General features: G+C 43.7%; 1 protein-coding gene across 1 annotated transcript; it reads right to left on the bottom strand.

Moving 5' to 3' along the window:
* Positions 1-360: 360 nt before the first annotated feature.
* On the bottom strand, positions 361-19,280 carry cwc27 (CWC27 spliceosome associated cyclophilin). Its single transcript, XM_086054491.1, has 14 exons — positions 18,901-19,280; positions 18,718-18,814; positions 18,526-18,638; positions 18,218-18,361; positions 18,051-18,149; positions 17,852-17,955; positions 17,687-17,756; positions 17,538-17,617; positions 17,044-17,074; positions 16,860-16,981; positions 7,190-7,290; positions 3,118-3,227; positions 2,899-3,011; positions 361-739 (listed from the first exon to the last, which is right to left on the bottom strand). The coding sequence occupies exons 1-14, from the start codon at positions 18,940-18,942 to the stop codon at positions 574-576; spliced, it is 1,392 nt and encodes a 463-aa protein (XP_085910617.1). The 5' UTR covers positions 18,943-19,280; the 3' UTR covers positions 361-573.
* Between the last annotated feature and the right edge of the window lie 39 nt (positions 19,281-19,319).

Raw genomic sequence — 19,319 nt, forward strand, 5'->3', positions numbered from 1 at the left:
CTGCTTCCTCTTCCACATGCATGTTTAAGCATAATCCCAGGGTTAAAACTCCACCCCCCCCCCCAATTTTTTTTTTTTTTTTTTTAAATCGTGTGCTTGTCAAATGCAGCTTCTGGTCGCGCGCGCCCGGAACAACCGAAGTGTTTGCTTTGACGTCTTGGAGCTCTGAACCAGGACACTGGCTTTATCTGCTGCATTACAACGACTAGTTCAAGATTTGTTTGGGTCCGGTGAACCCACATTTATAACAGGGGGATATGTTCCAAACGATACAGCGGGGGTAATTGTACCAAGATCGCAAGCAAGAGAAAAGGGCAAAAAAAAAGATCATTCGTCAGTAATCAATCACTAGTCCATCCAGCTCGTTAACAGTTTATTGTCAACCCGTTTGTCACAAAAACATCACAAATGACTCATAACAGCTGTCCAAAAGTGTCCCATCACGATCACGACACAATAAGCTCCGTGGATCCAGATGTTCGGGAATCGCTTCGCAAAGCAGGGTCCGGTTGGAGCAGGACCCGAGCTTTTGAAGCCACAGCCCACCCGCCACCACCTCGGCCCCCCACGGCCTCACCTCTTGGCTTTCTTCTTCTCCTTCATGATCTTTTTGCTCTCCTCCCGCCGCCGTTTGTTGACGGGGTTCCGCGGGTCATAGATCTCAAAGGTGTCCTCGTCCTGCATGGTGGCGTCTTTGACCTTCCGGGACTGCTCGTCAAAATGCAGCACATGGCCAAGCCTGGATGCGGCGGAAGTGGGGGAGCGGTCAAAAAGCTTGCCGCGGAATTGATTTCGTCGCATGAATTGCTTCAACAAGACCAGTTTTGCTGACGATTGATAAATGATGCTTAGATGGACTTAACTGACGATTACAATTCCGTTTGTCACAAAACATGACGGACTGACGATTGACGGACGGTTACCCTGGCCGCTGACAGACCAGCAAAATTGAGTCAAGTGCCCACATCTGTATTACTATAATAATATGAATAAATATGAACAATGAAAAATCATTTGTGGCTGCCCAGACTTCCACTCGTAGCTTAACCCTGACTAATCCTACACCTAACTATGGTCGACTTCCAAATCCCGTAGCAAGATATTTTCCATTTTCAAAGGGGTCCATTTTCCATCCAACAAAGCCACTCTTTCGGATGTCTGTGAGAAAGGGGCTACGGCGAGACGGAGGCTGTGATGCAAAGCTACAGAAGCCTCCGCTGTTTATTTTTCTGGCCTTGCTCACTCAGGCGGGGGGCGAGGGTGGGCTGTGGGGGGGGAGGGTAAAAGTCGAGGCTGCGGGGCGAGCGGGGGGGCTGTACTGCGCCGACCGACACAGATGGAATAGTTTACCTCCTCTGTCCCAGACTTGACTTCCAGTGTCTGACCTGTTGTAACCCACATTCTGAGTGTGCAGCTCCTGCAGTGGCACACACTTCCCACTGCTGTTTTTTTTCCAGGAATGCTAGGCTAACAGCCCCCCAGTCTTTGCCATACCTGGCGGGGGCAGCGCAGCGAGGTGTCTACCAACCAAGGCTTCTCTCAAATTCATTAGCCCCCCCCCCCCCCCCCCCCCCCCCGCTCACACACACTCCTGGAGACTAATGGCAACAACAGATTGTGTTATTCTAAATCTCTCATTCACACACATGGTATTCATTTCAAACTGGACTTGCTTTTAAGATCTGCGTTGAAAAACAGAATATGAGAGCAGAACACAGCGTCAGGACCCATTTCCTGGCGGCGGCGGGCTGACGCGTGCACATACTGTACGTACCCTCTGAACTTTGGCATGCATTTAAGCGAGTGGAAGGTCGGACGCGCTGCCGCGGCTTTTTTTGTCTGGGCGGGGAAACTGCGCGGTGAAATGTAGCAGGTGCAAGTCACCAACACGCAATTCGGATCCGTGTCCTGAACTTGCCGTTGATTTTGCCAAATTGAAGCATCAAAAGTTCGCATTATCTTGATATTCAGTATGAGCGGGGCTTCACGGTACTTCTGACTTTTTGGGTTCTAAGCAAGAGGTGTCAGAAAACTCTTTTTCAAAGGTCTTAGAGCCATGATTGATGCCAACGATGAGCTGACTTGGCAGCTTCATAAGTGGAAATGTATCTGCGTGTACCTACCTTCATGGCTGACCAGTTTCTTCTGCACTGAAGCATTACAGCGATCTATTTTTACCAAAACGTATTTTCATCCGTTATCTAAAAAAAGAGCCAGGCTTTCAATCACGAGGTTGACATATTGCCACACGGCTACCGCAGAGTAAGGAGAGACTGAGTTTTACAATACTTCATGGACGATTTAGCCTTCATGAGGCTTAAGAAACATGTTCTCAGGCCATTTTTAACCCTTTAAATTGGTTAACTCCTTCACTGCCATTGACGTATTTATTTGTCTTCTCACAATCCAGCCATTCAATCCCAGGAATTTTTATTTTTTTCAATTTTTTTCCAAACGGCGGTAATATAGGGTCTGAAAATGTCTGGCGGTGAATGAGTTAACAATGCATAAAAATATCAGATGATATGGGGACAGACCAATATTATCAACAGCTTCAATAAGAACATTTGAAATAGAATTTTCGCAAGACAGCAAAAACTATAAGAAATTGTTCTTTATGAATCTTGAATCCCTTTGTTAAATGTTAAATAATTTTGTCTGTGTTTTTTTTAAAGCCGACTGTAATCCTTTTGGAATTGTCTATTGTATTTATTGACATCATTCATTATTCATTAGCGTAAAAAGGTGTTAACAAAGCCGACTTAGCTGGTCGGTGTGTAAGAGGCTCGGATGATTTCGTATGTACCATAAATATTTGTTTTATATTAGAGCAATAAATGGCGCCCCTCCAAGCCAATTTTAAAAATGGCACGTGACCATCACCATTTGGTCGCTCACCATCCTTTGTCGTCGTCCTCGGCCAGCTCTTCCACGTCCTCCTCCTCCTCCTCCGGGGCTTCGCTGATGGCCGTCGACAGCTTGGACTTGAAACGGTTGAGCAGCTCCATCGTCTGTTGAAGAAACCGACGTCACTCGACATTCACGTCCGGGTTCTTTTCATAGTCCACCGCAAGTCGGAGATCATACCCATCTGGCATTGCCGTTGGTATCGTTTACCTGTTCCTCTCTGCCCGAGCCTTTCCTGCGCTTGTCTTTCCTCTGCTCCTCGTACTTCTTTCTCCCCTCCAGATACTCAGCAACAGCCTCGCTGGTCGGTTTTTTGCTCTCTGGACAAACAGGCGAGGTGTTACCGACTGTAAATGATGCCAGAACGTGAGCTGTGGCTAAACGGCTAAAGCCTCTGTTACATCTTTGGAAAACTGCAAACTTGTTGGTCAAAGGCAACCAGGTGGCCTTAAAAACGGGACGGTTGGGAACGAAGCAGGCTTGAGCGGATGTTTATGAGAAGGTTTTTTTTTTTTTTACATCGTACAGTGGACCCACGCAACTCTTGGGGGGAATGAATTTAGCCTGACTTCAACCAGCAAAAAAAAAAAAAAAATCCTTGAATGACTGACGCTCCTTTATAATTGCTAGGAACACACTATAGAAAAATCATTCAGGATAATTGTTTAGCAACAATTGCTAAAAAATTGACGAATAACCAGGCCAACTTTGACAGGAAGGACGGGAAATGCTCAAATTTGGAAAGATTTTCTTTAAGGTGTGTACGACTGTTTGTGATGGCAAGTTTGTAGAGTCAGCGGTTTCAACCACGCAGTACCACTCGGTACAATTTGGTACGATACACGTCTTTCACCATTTCATCTGCAAAGTATCCATCTTTAGCCGGGTGGTGTGCGAAAGGCACAGCCTGATCTATCCTGGCTCGGGAGTCGCGTACCCGTCCGCAAATCCAACGCCACACAACCAGAAAGTGTTGTGTACTAAACGCAGCCGAGAATACTTTTCCACCGCACCTCTGGCGGTGTCTGGTGCGAACCTTCCCGACGTGAGGTCACCGAGCGGCAGACGGTCTGGCTGGCTGAAGATGCAGCGTGATGTTTGTTGCGGGCGCATGACGGATGTCTGTGGCGATGCTCGTGTTTTGCTGCGTTGACAAACAAATGAGGTAACTGGAACCGCAGCGAGTCCAGCTCCGTGTCTGGTGAGTGAACTCGCAGCTTCAATGTCACGTTTGGGCTCAAGGGGGACGATTTATCAGTCCGTTGTCCTGAAAATCTTTCACCAAAATCAACTCACTCAAAAAATTTGAAAATTACTCTAGCGAATGTTTGTCCTGCATGTCATTAATAACCGCCAAATTAATAGGCTGGCTTCACTCACCGATGCGTACACAGTGTGGTAATAGGGCAATAAAAATATGCCCCTGATGCGTCCTTCCTGCATCATCGCGGGTGCGCCATTCGTCACAACAGCCGCTTGTCCAAATAAGCCATCATAGACGTTCGTAACACTATTAAGCCTTAAATATATCCATGTTTTTGGAGGACGCAAATTGAATAACTCCTCATGCGCTTCAAATGAACTGTCAACGGTTCTTGTGGTTGTTGTGTACTTTTGAGATTGGTGTTGCAGTGATGACTACAGACAAAATCTCCAGAAAAATGTTGCCTTAGAAGGGCACCCGGAATGTTCAAAGTGTCCCTAAAATGCCATTGTGCTATGAGGTATGGTTTGTTACGACTTTTTTGTGTGTCTACTCATGATCGGCATGCCTGCCCGAATTGCATGTTGCACGTTTTCAGTTCAATTTGCGAATAAATCACTTTTTAATAGGACATACCTTTGGCAATCCTGTACCATTCTTGTGGCGTTACATCAATTTTCATTGCAGGTAATGATATGAAAAAAGAAACAAAGCCTTGAATTTTTTTTTTTTTTTTTTTTTAAGTTTCAGTGACAAAAAAATGCCATGCAAAACATCACAAATTCAGGCTCTTTTTTTGGGTCCACGACACTCCTGAATGCCAGGAGGGAGTGACTTATGAGTGACAACTGACAAGTGAGCCCCTTCCATCAGTCATCCATCGTACATCCTCCCTTGACAACCTGGATGCTGACTGATGACGCCCCGAGGTGTTGCACAGGAGCTGTGTGTGTGTATGTGTGTGTGGGGGGGGGGGCTTTGAGGGTGTGTGTGTGTTCCTCGCATCATCCTCTCCAGCTGTTACCTCTAACGGCTAGCTTTACATTTGACGGCCTTTCTAACTACATTCCTGCCCTCTCCAGTCACCTGGGCTCTGCCGGGGTAACAAATCAAGTGTTGTAGCAACCAGGATCTTTTATAGGACAGGCATCTGATTTTTGCAGAGCGACACGGCGCCAATCTCCGAAGCAGCCTCTCTTTCGATCATCAATCAACACAGAAAAACTAATAGTGACAGTTGTGCTCTGAGGCCATCATGTACCAACCATTATGTAAAGAGACACTAATAGACGTATAGCTGGAGAGGAGGCTGCAAGCAAGTGCGTCAATCAGAGGTTCTGACGCCATCAATTAGTTGGCCGAATCCCAAATGTGAAGGCAGCCCACGGGTGTATGTGCATTGTGGGCGGGGTTTGAGCTGACACTCGTGTGTCAAGCTTTTGATTGGCTGAAAATTGTCAAGGTCATTTCCTTATGGATGAGGCGACGGCTTCACCTACCCATACAGTAGAGTATTTCACCGCTATATCGCAGTTCATTGTTCACACCCCCTACTATAGTGCAAATTTATTAGTTTAGTCTTGGATTGTTTTGTATGTATGGAGTGTTTGTCGCGTGCAAAATAAAAACTGAATGACATTTTTGCCACAATTATAGTTAGTTTTATAAACGTAAAATGTAGTTTCAGTTAGCTACAGGTTTGTTTTTTTTCCAAAGCACTCTTGTTTTTATTTCATTTTGTTAACGAAAACGTTTTCTCAATTTCAGTCTTAGTCTCATTTCATTCGTTTTCGTAACTACATTAACCTTGCCAGTTACCTCCATGAGCGTGGATGGTATTCCGGCCCACAAGATGTAGTCGCGTCGGTCCCATCTGGAGCTTTACAACACTAGCTCGGTGCCAAGATACAAAACATTCCTTTGGTTGCAAGATCTTGTTTGCTTGGTTTTGCTGCTTCAGTAAAATATTTGGGGTTTGGAACGCAGAGGAGATTTTGCAACTTCTTTTGTTTTTTTGACACTTTAAAGACCTGATGATTTGTCAATGACTTATTCGAGAACAATGAGTGGTACACTAATCATTTATTGCGGCCCTCAAACATTTTAGTGCCAACGTTAAGTGCTTCCCCGGTGAGTGATGTGAGCAACTCGGAGGTCAGATGAGAAGGCGGGAAGGTGATTTAAGTTGGCTGGGACGGCGGCGTCGATGTGTGCTGCTTGCACACGGCTGCAACGGAGATTTACAGGCCCCCGACGGACATGCTGTGGCCAACGGCCCGTGACATGCGAGAATTCCACATGGTGGAATTAACTTTTGCGCCTGATGCAGGGAGCAAAGTGACAAAGCTCTCAGAAAATAAAAAGGAGCTCCGTCCTGCAGACTTGAAATACCTTCTTTTGGCTCATTTAGGCCCCCAATACGTACGAAGATCGATAAAACAGCGTGAATGTCACTGCCGTTAGACTTTCATGTGTCGTTTTATTTTTCATGCTACAGCTTGGCAGACAAATCTTCAAAAAAGGCGCCTTAAGCTGTTTATTTTTTTTATTTACATTCGGCTCGCGTATACTTGCGGTTCGGCACCTGCGGATTTGCACATTCACCAATTGTTGTTTTACATTTTTTTTCAATCTTTTTTTTTGTCCCCCACGCCCATGTCATTGGTAGCCATCATTTCCCGAAATGATACACTCCCATTCTCAACTCCGCCCCCTATGATTTCCGGTAGTACTGCAACATTTGATCTGTACGCTTCAAGGAGCCGGGCAAAAATATGCAGGAAGCGATGCTCAGCAATTTTCACCCGTCTAATTTTCTGCAAGCTTTAGTAAAAAAAAAAAAGAAGCAGAACCTTGCAACGGATAACAATTGACGTCTGCAACTAATTGACACAATCAGAGGCTTGCCCGTCGTCTTTCTTAGTGACCATCAGCCGAGAACGCAGTGCGGACCACCCAGCTCTCAGAGTGGTGAGAGTTTGTTGGTGGCGGTTTGAAAAAAAGATTAGAATGTGCTTTGTTGCAGTAAGTGGGACACTATTTAAAAACAATAGGAGTGAAGAAACATGGCCCACATACCCTCCTTGACTTCATCCAAGGCGGGCTTAGGGCCATCTTCTCGTTGCTTCAACGCCTTCAGCTCCTTCTTCAACTGGCGAACTTCCTTGCGCAACTCTTCGCTGGGGAGTGAGAAACAAACAAATGAATAAAGGAGTGCATTTGGCAGAAATGTCCATACGCGGGTGGCGCTAGACTCCATCCAATGGTCCAAAAACGGAGAATGGGTTTGTGCTACAGCATAAATTACACCAAAAACAGTTTTCCGATGATGGCAAGGATGAATTCAGCAGTAGAAAATGGATGTCTGGTATTGTAAACTTTTTTTTTTTTTACACTTGCAAAGTTCATAATATTAAATTGTAATATAAAAAAAACTTGCCCACCGTACAGTAAGGTAGGTTTTATTGGTGGTAACACAGTGGAACAGTTCAGGTTCACTGTCAAACTAAACGAGAACTACACAACGTGTATTGTGAACAATTACATCGCTTTGCCTTAGCATTAAGCTAAACAGACTTTACTAACAATGGCAAACACCATACACAGGCTAACGAAAACATCTGTTTCGGTGTTCTAACGCTTTAAGCAACGGACATTTGAACAAACACCGGAGCAACATGTGACAGATTATATAACAATACTCACTGGCATATATTCTTCATCGTCTCTGAATAAGTACTAATATTGGTGCGGTGCCATGCATTTCGATTTGCATTTCCTATGGGAAAAATTGACTCTATATCCCAACAAATTGAAGCTGACCAGCGTCGCGACCTTGCACTGTATATCATCAATATTCACATTATTTATGCAGTTATATGTCTCCCATTTATGAGTGGCATCTCCTCTCTCTTAAGTGGTTTGCGGTATTGAGGAAAAAAGGCCTCAGCGGTCATCCGTGTACAAAAGAGGCCCGTTTGGGATCCGAGTGTGTCTTTAAACTCCCGACACCTCAGTATGAGTGCCAGTAAATGTTGTTTGTACTCCGTGTCTTCAAACACGGGGTTGTTACGTAAAGTTTTCAACAAAAAAAAAAAAAAAAAAAGCGGATAACACAAGCAAGCTGGGGAAAGCGATTCAGCCTCTTTGACCCGCGGAGCCGACCCACTTGGCGGGCGGCCCGACAAGCGGGGCTCCTGCGGGGCGAGAAGTGCCGGTCAGGTCAGCCCGCACCGCCTCTCATGACGCAGGCTTGCAGATGTTCAGCTAGGGACCGATGATGTTTTGCTAAGGCTGACACTTATTGTGTTGCTGCCATGCTCTCAAAGTTCAGGTAAGCTGCAGCGTCTGGGCCCCCGGAGCAGAAACATGTGAAGCATCTCCAGACTAAACAATGACTCCTTTTGTTTCTGACGTCTGCTTCTTCAGACCAACATCCTTTTTTTTTTTTTTCTTCTTCTTCTATTAGATGTTTGACCCTCGTGTAAGCTCTACTTTATCCACATGGTGTGCTGCAATCCCTTGACTTACATATTTTGCACGTGTTAGCATTAAGCTAGCGGCCTTTGCGAAGTAAAACCTCTGTGGTTATTTAAAATACACAATGCGCATTGTGCAATCGCTTTGTTTTATGCCTAGTTTGATGGTAAACTTCATCTGCGAGCAGCAATGAGCAATTTGGAGCCTATTTTCTGAAGAATCGGTCACTATCTGCCAAACTTCTGTTTGTTTTAAAGTGAGTTGAGTTGAGCCTTAGCCAGCGCAATTTGCTAGCATCAACTCACTCGATTGCTCTTAGGTACGCATAATGCATTAACATGTTCTAGTGCTGCGTTACAGAATTTTCTAGCTTGATTTAGCTAGAAAATGATTCCATTGCCTTGCATATTCTCTCTTTGGTTCTCATGAGAACAACATGGACTGGCAGAACTTTATTTAAAGTTGGAAAGCCTTTATAGTTACACCCAGTCATGCTAAGACAGTTAGCGTGTCATTCTTTACAACGTAGACATTGTATATCAACGTTTCTGCTTTTTCATGGCAACGTTACGGCCTCTCGTCATCTGACTGGCAGCTGACTTTTAACGCGGGCGTTTGACAGCAATGTGTGCCGTCGCTTGCCTTGACACGCCGCTCTTGGCAAAACAAAATACATCCCCGTGGCAACGGGCAAACAATTCCATGAGGCGGGCACCAAGAAAGAGAAGGAGGCCAGAAAGGGACCGGAAAAGCCCCGACAACATCTGTTTGGACACACCTCAGTGCACTATGAATTCCTCTGCAGACATCAAATGCTGTAAATATTTGTATTCACTTTGCAAAACGTACTCATCTTAAATTAATTTTGTCACTATTTATGACGGGAAGTCCACCAGCTGAGGTCGAGCTGGTCCTTTGTAACTACTAATGATGCGACAGCAGTGATGAAATTAACGGCACACCCGAGTAACGTTTGAAAACTGTTATTCATCCGACCAATGCGTGACCTATAATGTCCACAAAATCCCTACATACTGTAGTGAATAGGGAGTAGGAAATGAGTCAATAATTCCAAACACAGCCACAATGTGAGATAATATATGGCGGTTTTGCGCTGAGAAACTGTACAACATCAAAGGGCCGGAGGAGGTGACGGTCTGTACAGACAAACATCTCAAATGCGTCCGCTTCCGTATCTTTTCAAGATACTGTGCAGCTGCTGTCCCGCTCTCAGGATGATAAAAGGCAGTGAAGCTGAAAGAAAGAGCTGTGGGTGATTAACTTTTCATAAAGAAAGCATACGACGGGTGATTCAGAAACCTCCAGAAGACCCGGGTGTCTGGCAGGGGTCTAAGGCTGACACGGGAATTTTACAAAGCTTAAAATAGCAGCGCGATGACTGCATGCCTCGTCAAAAACTCGATCGTTTTCCACAGTATCGGTACTGGCGTACTTGTCGTTTCTTTGGACTTCTCCGAATTCTCGTTTTATGGCCTTCGAGTGAGAAATAAAAGGGCCAACTGTTCAAATAAAGCGACTGTTGAAATGAGTTAAAGGTAAATTCAAACAAGTCAAACGTAACACCTCGCTATGTGGCTGCGCGCAGCGAGGAGACCGCAAGGATGGCAGAGGCGGTCTCCTGTAATGACCAAGTGAGTGATGCGGACCAACAGGCTGAGTGAACTCGCCTTGGGGGGGCACTCCACGGCTTGGGCCCGGGCCAAGCAGAACTGTGAGTTGGAGAGCAGGAATCCAAACCTCCACGCAGGAATTTGCATGACTCGGCACAGCCATCCAGACTGACGTGCAGCCCACCGCGGGTCCGTGTTTTACAATGCCGTCTACCTCGCGAGGACCACATACCCCCCAAACAATCCGGCCCCTGTCCCACCACAGCCCCCAACCGCCTCCCTATCTGGCTACCGCCACGATGCCAGACGGCAAATTGTCAGCAAAATGCTCCCGATGTATACAGCGCGCTATAGTGCGGTTTTTATTTACAACCTCTATGGGAAAGCATTCTTCTCATAGGAAATAATGAAAATACGGCGTTCCAACGCTATAATGTAAGTTTTCCCTTTGCGCCCCTGCTATATCGCAGATTTTTAACACTATGTACGTTTTGGGCATACAAACACTATTATGTTAGTTGAAACATTTTATTCCAATACTTGAGCCAGCCGGAATTTAACCCTTTCATGCAAAGTGGTCACTACGGTGGACAGCTATTTAAAAGTTGCTTTGAGGGGTGAGTGACGTGGGAGTCGGTGAATTAGAGGTTAGAGTTGTTGGCGCAGAAGAGCGGCGTGCGGTTAAGTGGCTAACTGTTACCCAGTTTGCGTGTTGTAAACCTCTGAGTGTCGTTTGAGCCGTGGAGTGATAGAGCAAAAAAATTGATAGATGTGATTTTAAAATGTACTTTATAGGATAGATACAGTGAGACGGGAAAAGTAAACCGCAATATTGTGAGTAGGGCTGCACGATATTGGAAAAACCTACGATATGGATGTTGACTATAGCGATATTATTGCGACATTTAACATGTACCTAAAGAAATGACATTTTTATTATCTCATGAAAGAAGTACATTTTTTTTTCTTGGAGCAAAATAAGCATGCTCAATGTGTTCTTAGATACTTAACTACCCTAGATAATGTCTAACTATTGGACAGTGATGCACATTTAAGTTTGCATCAGACTAGTCCAATTCAGATAAAAGCATACAATTCCAGAAGAAAATTATTGCATGTCTTTGCGATATGCATATTGCATAGGCCATTATCGCGATATCGATATTTTTTCGATATATTGTGCAGGCCTAATTGTGAGGATTTATTGTTGTATGTTTGTTTGTTTGGCTGTTCCAGGTGTGTTAAAGTAGCAGTTTATTGAAGGTTTTTAACTACCACAACATCAAAGTTAATGTCCCTTAGGCCATCCATGATGTTTCACAATATATGCTAACTTTAAGACAACCAATTTCATGAGATGTAATTGTATGATTTGAGTGACCATTTTAGTCTTTTAATGGAATGAATAAAATCAATCAAATAAACAGCTTGAAGCAAGCACGCTTGACTTCTTATTTGGAGAATTGTACAAGGAGAGGGCAAACAGGCACGAAGGAATATTTTACAAAGTTTGTTTTCACAAGTTTAACAACTTAAAGCATGTGGGATAGGTAAAGCTATATAAAAATGTTTCTCATATGGCCTCCAATAATGTAGATTTTCACCTACTGCGGGTGGGTCACCAAACCTGTACAAGATCTGAGGTATTTCGCTGTAATTTTTTCATTATTCTTTTTTTTTTTTTAACCCCTAGGCGCGCATGTCTGTCTGGAAGCCTTTCCAGCCAGCCGGCCAGGGAGCGAGCGCCCCATGCGGAGCAGATGTGCTGCACTGGGCCAGAGTTCTGTAAACCTGGCAGCTCCCAAACGTACACAATCCCGCAGCCAAGCGCTGGATTATCTCAAGTGGTTTTCCACACACACGCGCGCGCGCACACGCACACACAGACACACAAAACGAGGCTGCATAACTCGCGGATCTCTGCAAGGCCTCAGTGAGCGAGAGCGCGTCGGCTCGCGTCCAACGAAGCCAGCGAAGACGCAGCAGTCCTGGCTGGACCGCGCATTAAGTCTGATGACCCACTTTGGATGCAGATGATCCAGGGCGTGCCGTCACTGACTTTGTGGCTCGTGTATGTTGTTGATGATGTAATACAACAAAGGAATATGACATTTAAGGCAGGGGTTCTTGAACTTTTGAGGTCCAGGGACCCAGTGCATGGATATTTTTATTTTTTTTTTATTTTTGAAGGGCATCCTCATAACCCTAACGCCAATTAAACACTACCAAGTGTACTAAATGCCATAGGAATTTGGTACTTTTTAAAAAAAAAACTATATATTCATTCATTGATGCTAGCTAAAAATGCTACATAAATGCAGGGATGTCATATTTATGACACGTCAAAGCTTTTGAATGGCCCTAAACTGAGGGAGGGAGAAAAATTGCTTCATGTTTCGTTTATTGGTGCGCCGGTCCGAATATTTAGGAACAGTGCTCCCCCGCTATATTGCGATTTGTCATCGCAATGCCCTCGTATGTGAGAAAAGGGAGCCACAATTGTTCGAGCGCTTTTCAGCTGTTTATTGATTGCTGGGAGGAAACTAAAACAAAGTGAGCACACTCACACAGCAGCTGCTGTCAGCCACAGTTCTCAACCAGACACTCACACAAAGTCACCCCACCCCACCATGTGACTCGGATGTCTTCTCTTATTGGTCAAATAGGCAAATAGGCAAGACTGTTTGCTGTGCGGACTAATTCATGCTAATCGAATGCAAACAAAATGGAGCAATAGTGGCCTTTGTTGATTATTTTAACACAGTACTTTATCATTCACCCTGCTGCTAAAAGTGAAAATACACAAGTAATTGACACCCTACCAAAAAGATTTACTACCCATTATTGCCAAAAGATGGCAGCAAATCACCACTTTTATATTACAGGGACTTGGCTTGTTGCAATAGAGGTTTTTAAACTCACGTCAACATAATTTTAAGATGCCACAAGGGGGTGCTGAAGCACTACTTTTATGTTAGACAGGGCTTTGGCCTGAGCACAAAAAGAGCTCATAGGCGAGTTTACTAGTTTTACTAGGAGCCCAGTGGACCCTAACCAGAAATTTTAGGTGCAAAAGTAGAAAATTAAGGAGCGCACAAAGTAAATCGACTTATGTAAATGTTCACATTTCCACTCATTTTTACTATGATAATGACAAATGGGCTGACGGGTGGCGCGGGAGTTCATCAGCCCAAAAAAATATTCTCAAATTATTTTAAAACACACACACACACACAAAAAAAAGCATATTTACTGGTTGGACATGTTCAAGTACCGTAGATGAATAATTGATTTGCACTTTCTCAAATTTTAGGGGCAAAATGCCACCATTTATGTGGAGCCCTGAGTGAATAGTGGCGAGAAAAACGAGTAGTAAATCGCAAACATGGGGGAACACTGTCATTATCTGGACAGGCTAGCAGGCCTCAGGCTGGTTCTTACATCACGCACAGACCAGGCTAGACTACGCTTGGAAGCATAACGACACCGCCTGTGGTTGATTTGGTCCACACCAGAGGGTGAAACCAACCAGAGTGTCATTAAAAACAGACTAAAGAGTACTATCGTGAAAATGCCATTACATAGCTAACTAACCATGAAGATGACTAACAGGAAGTCGACCGCTGACTTTAGCCGCCAATGGTGAAGTGATGCGCGGGAGCAGACATATGGAAGCACTTTGCTACCACATAACACACACACACACACACACACAATCACACACACACACTTGGTTCAAGCTGCAGACAAATTCATCGTCAAACAAGTGCAGTAATCATATAAACGACATGCTGTCATTAGCTAGTTCCTTTAGCCTGTCCGTTGTTTTCTGTGGTACCTATCCTCAGTTATTCACTGAAAAGCCGTCGCCATGTTTTTGTGCGCTTTGTGTAGTGCCCAAAGATGCCGCCAAAGCCCTGGCTAATCGGAAAGTAGTGTTTCGTGTCAAGGAAGGATGTTGAAGTGAAGCGACTGAGAACTTTGTTTTGTCGCGGAGGAGGAGCTAAATTTAGCCTTTAAGCTAATTACTGGCAGGATTTGTTACATGTTTTCATGCATTTTTATGCTTTGTAAAACATTTATGTCTCAATATTGGGGGGCTTGGAACGGATTAGGGCATTTACATGGAAAGCGCGTCTCTACTTACAAAATTTTCTACTTAAGAAATTTCTTCCAGAACCAATTCATTTCGTAAGTAGAGGTACCACTGTACTGAACTTACTGAGCTGACAGTGGATATGAGTTATAGTCGAATCAAATCAAAGCAGGTGATGGCGGCAGAGTGTGGGGATGGTGGGGTGATGGAGCACACTCCCCTAACCCGCCAGCCCCCCTCAAACACAACAATGCCCCCTTTGTGCAGGACTAACAGTGTACCTTGCAGCCTGCTCTGTGATGCCCTGCCAAGACAAACCACTGTGCTGGGTTACAGTTCTTGTAGCAAAACAATCGTTGCTTGTGTTTAATAAACTACACTGGGCCTGGCTGTCAGTCAAGCGTGCACACACACATACACGCACACACAGTTTATCCCATTAGCACTAATGAGAGGAGCGGGTTCGATGATGCATGCTGAGAGGGCTACCTGTTGATGAGACGAACACCACAGTCGCTCTCTCTCGGGCGCTCGTCAGGTGTTTTTTTTTTTTTGGTTTGTTTTTTTTAACGTCATTGATGCCTCGCACATTATCGGCTCTCATGCAACTGAGCGGCCAGTCGTTCTCACTTCTCAAGTTGTGGGAACATCACTTTCAGTAGTGAATAATTCATCAAAAAAGTCACTGCAAGAGGATTTTAGGTTGTGAATTTATAACAGCTAAACAATGGTGCCCTAAGAATGGCCCGCTAACTCAATATTTACTTACTAATACTAATAACGGAAAACACACTTGACATATTGACGGTGGGCAACGATAGTCGCAGATTTAGAAGCAACCAATATATGATCACAAACAGTGGAGCAACACATGTAGACAGGTAACTTATTACAGACAAATGCATTGTCTTTAGAAATGACTGATGTAACGTCTTACAGTAGTAGATTTTACAGCGTCCCGATGGCGAAGGTGGAGCATCAGAAGGAACAGAACAATGAATTGGATTGCTGCTAACTTCAGCGAAAAGTCTTCAGCGAACCATACATGCATGTTTCTGTTGGAAATGTGTCAGATTCTAGCATAACTATACAAACATTTAATTAACTCATAATCAGACCCATGAAAAATAGCACTCTTTGCCTAAAAGCGAGAGCTTATCGTCACCCTCTTAAAATAATAGCGCAAGTTATTCTTTTCAGTTTTTTTCAGGAAACACAAAAAGATGAACCACATTCTGGTTATCTTACGTGTATTAATAATTTCATTTCAGGCGTAGAATTGAATGATCTGTTTAACTAAGGATGCAGCCGATTTTAGCAGAGGTGGCCAGCATCCTGAGGAGATGTTTAAGGCAAAAAAAATAAAGGCCATTATTTTTAAAGGCTGATATTATATGACACTATAACCATAATACACTCTGGTCTAAAAGCTGACTTTGATGCAATGTCGTAATTAACCCATTAAGGACGGGCGCGCGTAACCGCGTTTCTACCACGAGAGCCGGGAGCGCTGTTGCGTCTTTCCACCTTTAAATCCGGGAGAGCGGATACATCACTGTCTTTTTTTAATCCAATTCTCCGTCCCTCAGTCAATTTAATGCATCAGAATATACACGTGACTGTGTCGCGAGACCGCGGAGGATGTCGTGGAATTTGGCGGACGCCGCCGATCGCCGGGAGCTCTGATTAAAGTAAGTAACGGCAGTGCTATATAGACGACGCGCGCGACCAGTGGAACCAGTCGAACGTGATATGATATGGTTTGTAGACAATGACGATATTGACGTCTTTGTAACAGAATAGAGGATGGTAATTACCACTCAATTTTTTTAAAATTAAAATAGTGCTTTTCTTACACCGACTTGTTATTTTTACATCTTTGATTGAAACTGTAAATAATAACAAACTCTGCCAGTGTGAAAGCCACGTCTAAGCTCTCTAATTCTTTTGGAATTATGTTTCTGTCTGCTACAGGGGCTGAGAGATGAATCATTTTGTAAGTGTTGAATTTCTGGGAAAACTTCAGGTTTTCAAGGGTAATTCCAAAGGCGACCTTAGGTTTTGGGGAGCTGTTGAGACAGGCGCTTTAATCCTTAATGAGTTAATGGCACGCCCGAGTAATGTTCCAAGAACATTTTCCATTTGACGCTATAAAATCTTTATTAAGTAATTAGGGAGTGCTTAATACCACGTTAAAGTTAATTAACATTGAATATTTTGGAACATCAAACCAAAAATAGTTGAGACTGCATAGTAAGCAAAAAGTTTCACATGGTCAAATTTAACAGGCGCAGTTAACCCACTGAGCAAAGTGTAGATCAACAGCGCACCCAGCAGGGAGTTACCTTACAGTACAAGTTTAACAAAAGAGTGAAAAAGACCATTTCTTTCTTAATATGGTTTGGTTGAAAACATCGGTGTTTAGAGTTACATTCTCTTTTGTTTGATGTGTCGGTTTTACAGTTTTTCAGTAGACTTCAACTGGGAATGACACTTCAAAAGCTGGGCTCTGTGTAAAATATACATGCGTGTGTTGTCGTACCTGCGGCTGCTCTTCTTTCCCCGCTCCTCCTCGTCCTGGGGCTCACTGGCTTTTCCGGCACTTTTCTCCTTCTTCAGCTTAGCTCTGACCAGCTCGCTCATTTTCTCACCCTCGTCGTCCTCCTGTAGGAACACACGTTTAGATTAAATTTGATGAGCTGCTTTTGAGTTCAAATGGGACTTACCTTGGCTTCATCTCCAGATGTCTTCTCTCCTCTTGGAAAGACACAGGCAATTAGTCCTGCTTATTATCATCACTATTATTATTATTATTATTATTAGGGCCTGACCAATCTGGATTTTATGAGGCCGGTGCCAATTTCAAAATTTGGCAGAATATAATTCTGATTAAATCGGATTCATTATTGGAAAAAAATACAACTTTTATTTTGGCCCCTTAACGCTTACAATAATGAAGATGTGAATTAACGGCAAAACATTAGACTGTTTTACAATACTATGCCATTTAGCATTTTTTTAAACTTGCACAACAGAGAAAAAAAAATGGCAAACAGCACCGGATTTTTTTGGAGTCGATGTTTTTTAATTGAACATCATTATTTTTGTCTTATGTTTTACTGTGCAAAAAAAACCAACTGATCAGTCAAAGCTGATCATCTGACTGATTAATTGGTCATGCCCTAATTAATTAATTAATTAAGCAAAGAAATTACTGTACTTATCGACAGCTGGAACGGAGCTCAGTCTGGGATCATCTTTCAGGAGGTCGTGGCTGCTTTTGCTCTTTCCTTTCATGCTCTAGGGAGACAACAACAATGGTGGGAAAACAATCCGAAACACGGAATGCTTTAAAACTGCGATCTTTACCTGACTGACTTGATTGACCACCTCCTCGTCTTCTTCGGCCTCCTCACCGAACGAAAGCAGGCTGAAGTTCCTTCAGTGACGGACAAATATATACAGTTGTGTCTTGGCTTACGAATTTATGAATTGACAAAAATCACCTCTTCATATGAACCGTTACGGACTTACTTTGTGGCTTTTGACTGTGATTTCTTTCCTTCCTCTTTTTCTTTTTCCTTCTTCGCTTTCTTTGTTTCACGCGGCTCAACGTCGTCAAAAGGACAATGCAGCACCTAGAATTGTAAAAAAATAAGTAATAAAAAATAAAAAAAACTGAAGAAAACAAAATTATTGAATTGTCACGTTTTGAGGATGCTAAATATCTTACCTCTGCAGTTCTTATTTTGTGGGGATTCAATGGTCTTTCGTTGCCGTCACATTCCACGTCTGCTAACCTGAGCATGTTATAGATCGTGTCTCCGGTCACCTGAAAGCAGCATTTTTGGTTGTTTCAGACATCTGGATGCACAAACAGGAGGTCCCTTTCAAACTCACTTTGGCAAAAATTGTGTGTTTGTTGTTGAGCTCATCGGCACGTCCCAACGTGAAGAAGAACTGGCTCCCGTTGTCATGTGTCCCGGCGTTGGCCATGGCGACCAAACCTCTTCGATTGAAGCGCAGTCTGGTGTGAAACTCATCCTGAGGGCGGTAGAGACAAACATTATGCTCTGTATGTCTCTAGTATAGGCCAATAACAACGTTTATGACCAATAGGTGGCTAGTTGTAGAACGTGGTGAATTGTCTTATGGAAAGGTTTTCGCCCGTGACTTGGAGGGACTTAATGGAAGCATTCCATTTCAACCTTGAACGTCCTCCCGTAGATGGACTCTCCTCCTGTCCCGGTCCCAGTTGGATCTCCACCCTGAATGATGAATTCAGGTACCACCCTGTGGAATATTGTCCCATCGTAGTAACCTTTGCCACAATGAGAGTAAAAGGCGTTATTTAAGCAACTGTGTCAGTGATGACTTCAAAAACTTGCACCTTTGACTACCTTCCATGCACAGCTGCACAAAGTTCCTACAGGCTTTCGGAGCTTCTTTGGACCACAGCTCGATGTCAATGTCACCCGCGGAGGTCTTTAACAAGACCTTCAACGAAAAGTTTAGTGGATTAGTGAAACATAGTTGAAAAGGCCGTAGTTGCAGTTAAATATGACAGGCTTAAATCCGCTCACCTTTCCATTCGTGGGTGGTTCTTGAATGTATATATTGCTCATTTTCACGACAAATGTTGTTTCCCCACTACTTTTTTTAGCCGGGCTTTACGCTTTTATTGTGCAAAATGTTGCTCTAGGGCAGTAGATGCAATTTAATTTGCGACACTTATTAGCCTGGTGCGACCGATTGTTTACGTCCTTGCGTGAGGGGGCTGGACAATATTGTTACGGTTATTGATTCTTTATTTATCCAATATTTACGCTCAATAATCTTTCGTTATTTTAGTAATTAACACATAAATATGCTTGGATAGTACTCGTAACTCCGTGTGCGTGCATTCGCGACATATAAAGGCGATAATCTCATTTCGCACCTAAAATTGATGAATTTGGTTTGACCCAATGTGCCCTGTGAAAATCGTCCCTCCAAAAACAGC

Source organism: Filicampus tigris, chromosome 15 (assembly GCF_054856515.1).
Source record: "Filicampus tigris isolate MCC_2025a chromosome 15, RoL_Ftig_1.0, whole genome shotgun sequence".
In the NCBI taxonomy this organism is placed as follows: domain Eukaryota; kingdom Metazoa; phylum Chordata; class Actinopteri; order Syngnathiformes; family Syngnathidae; genus Filicampus; species Filicampus tigris.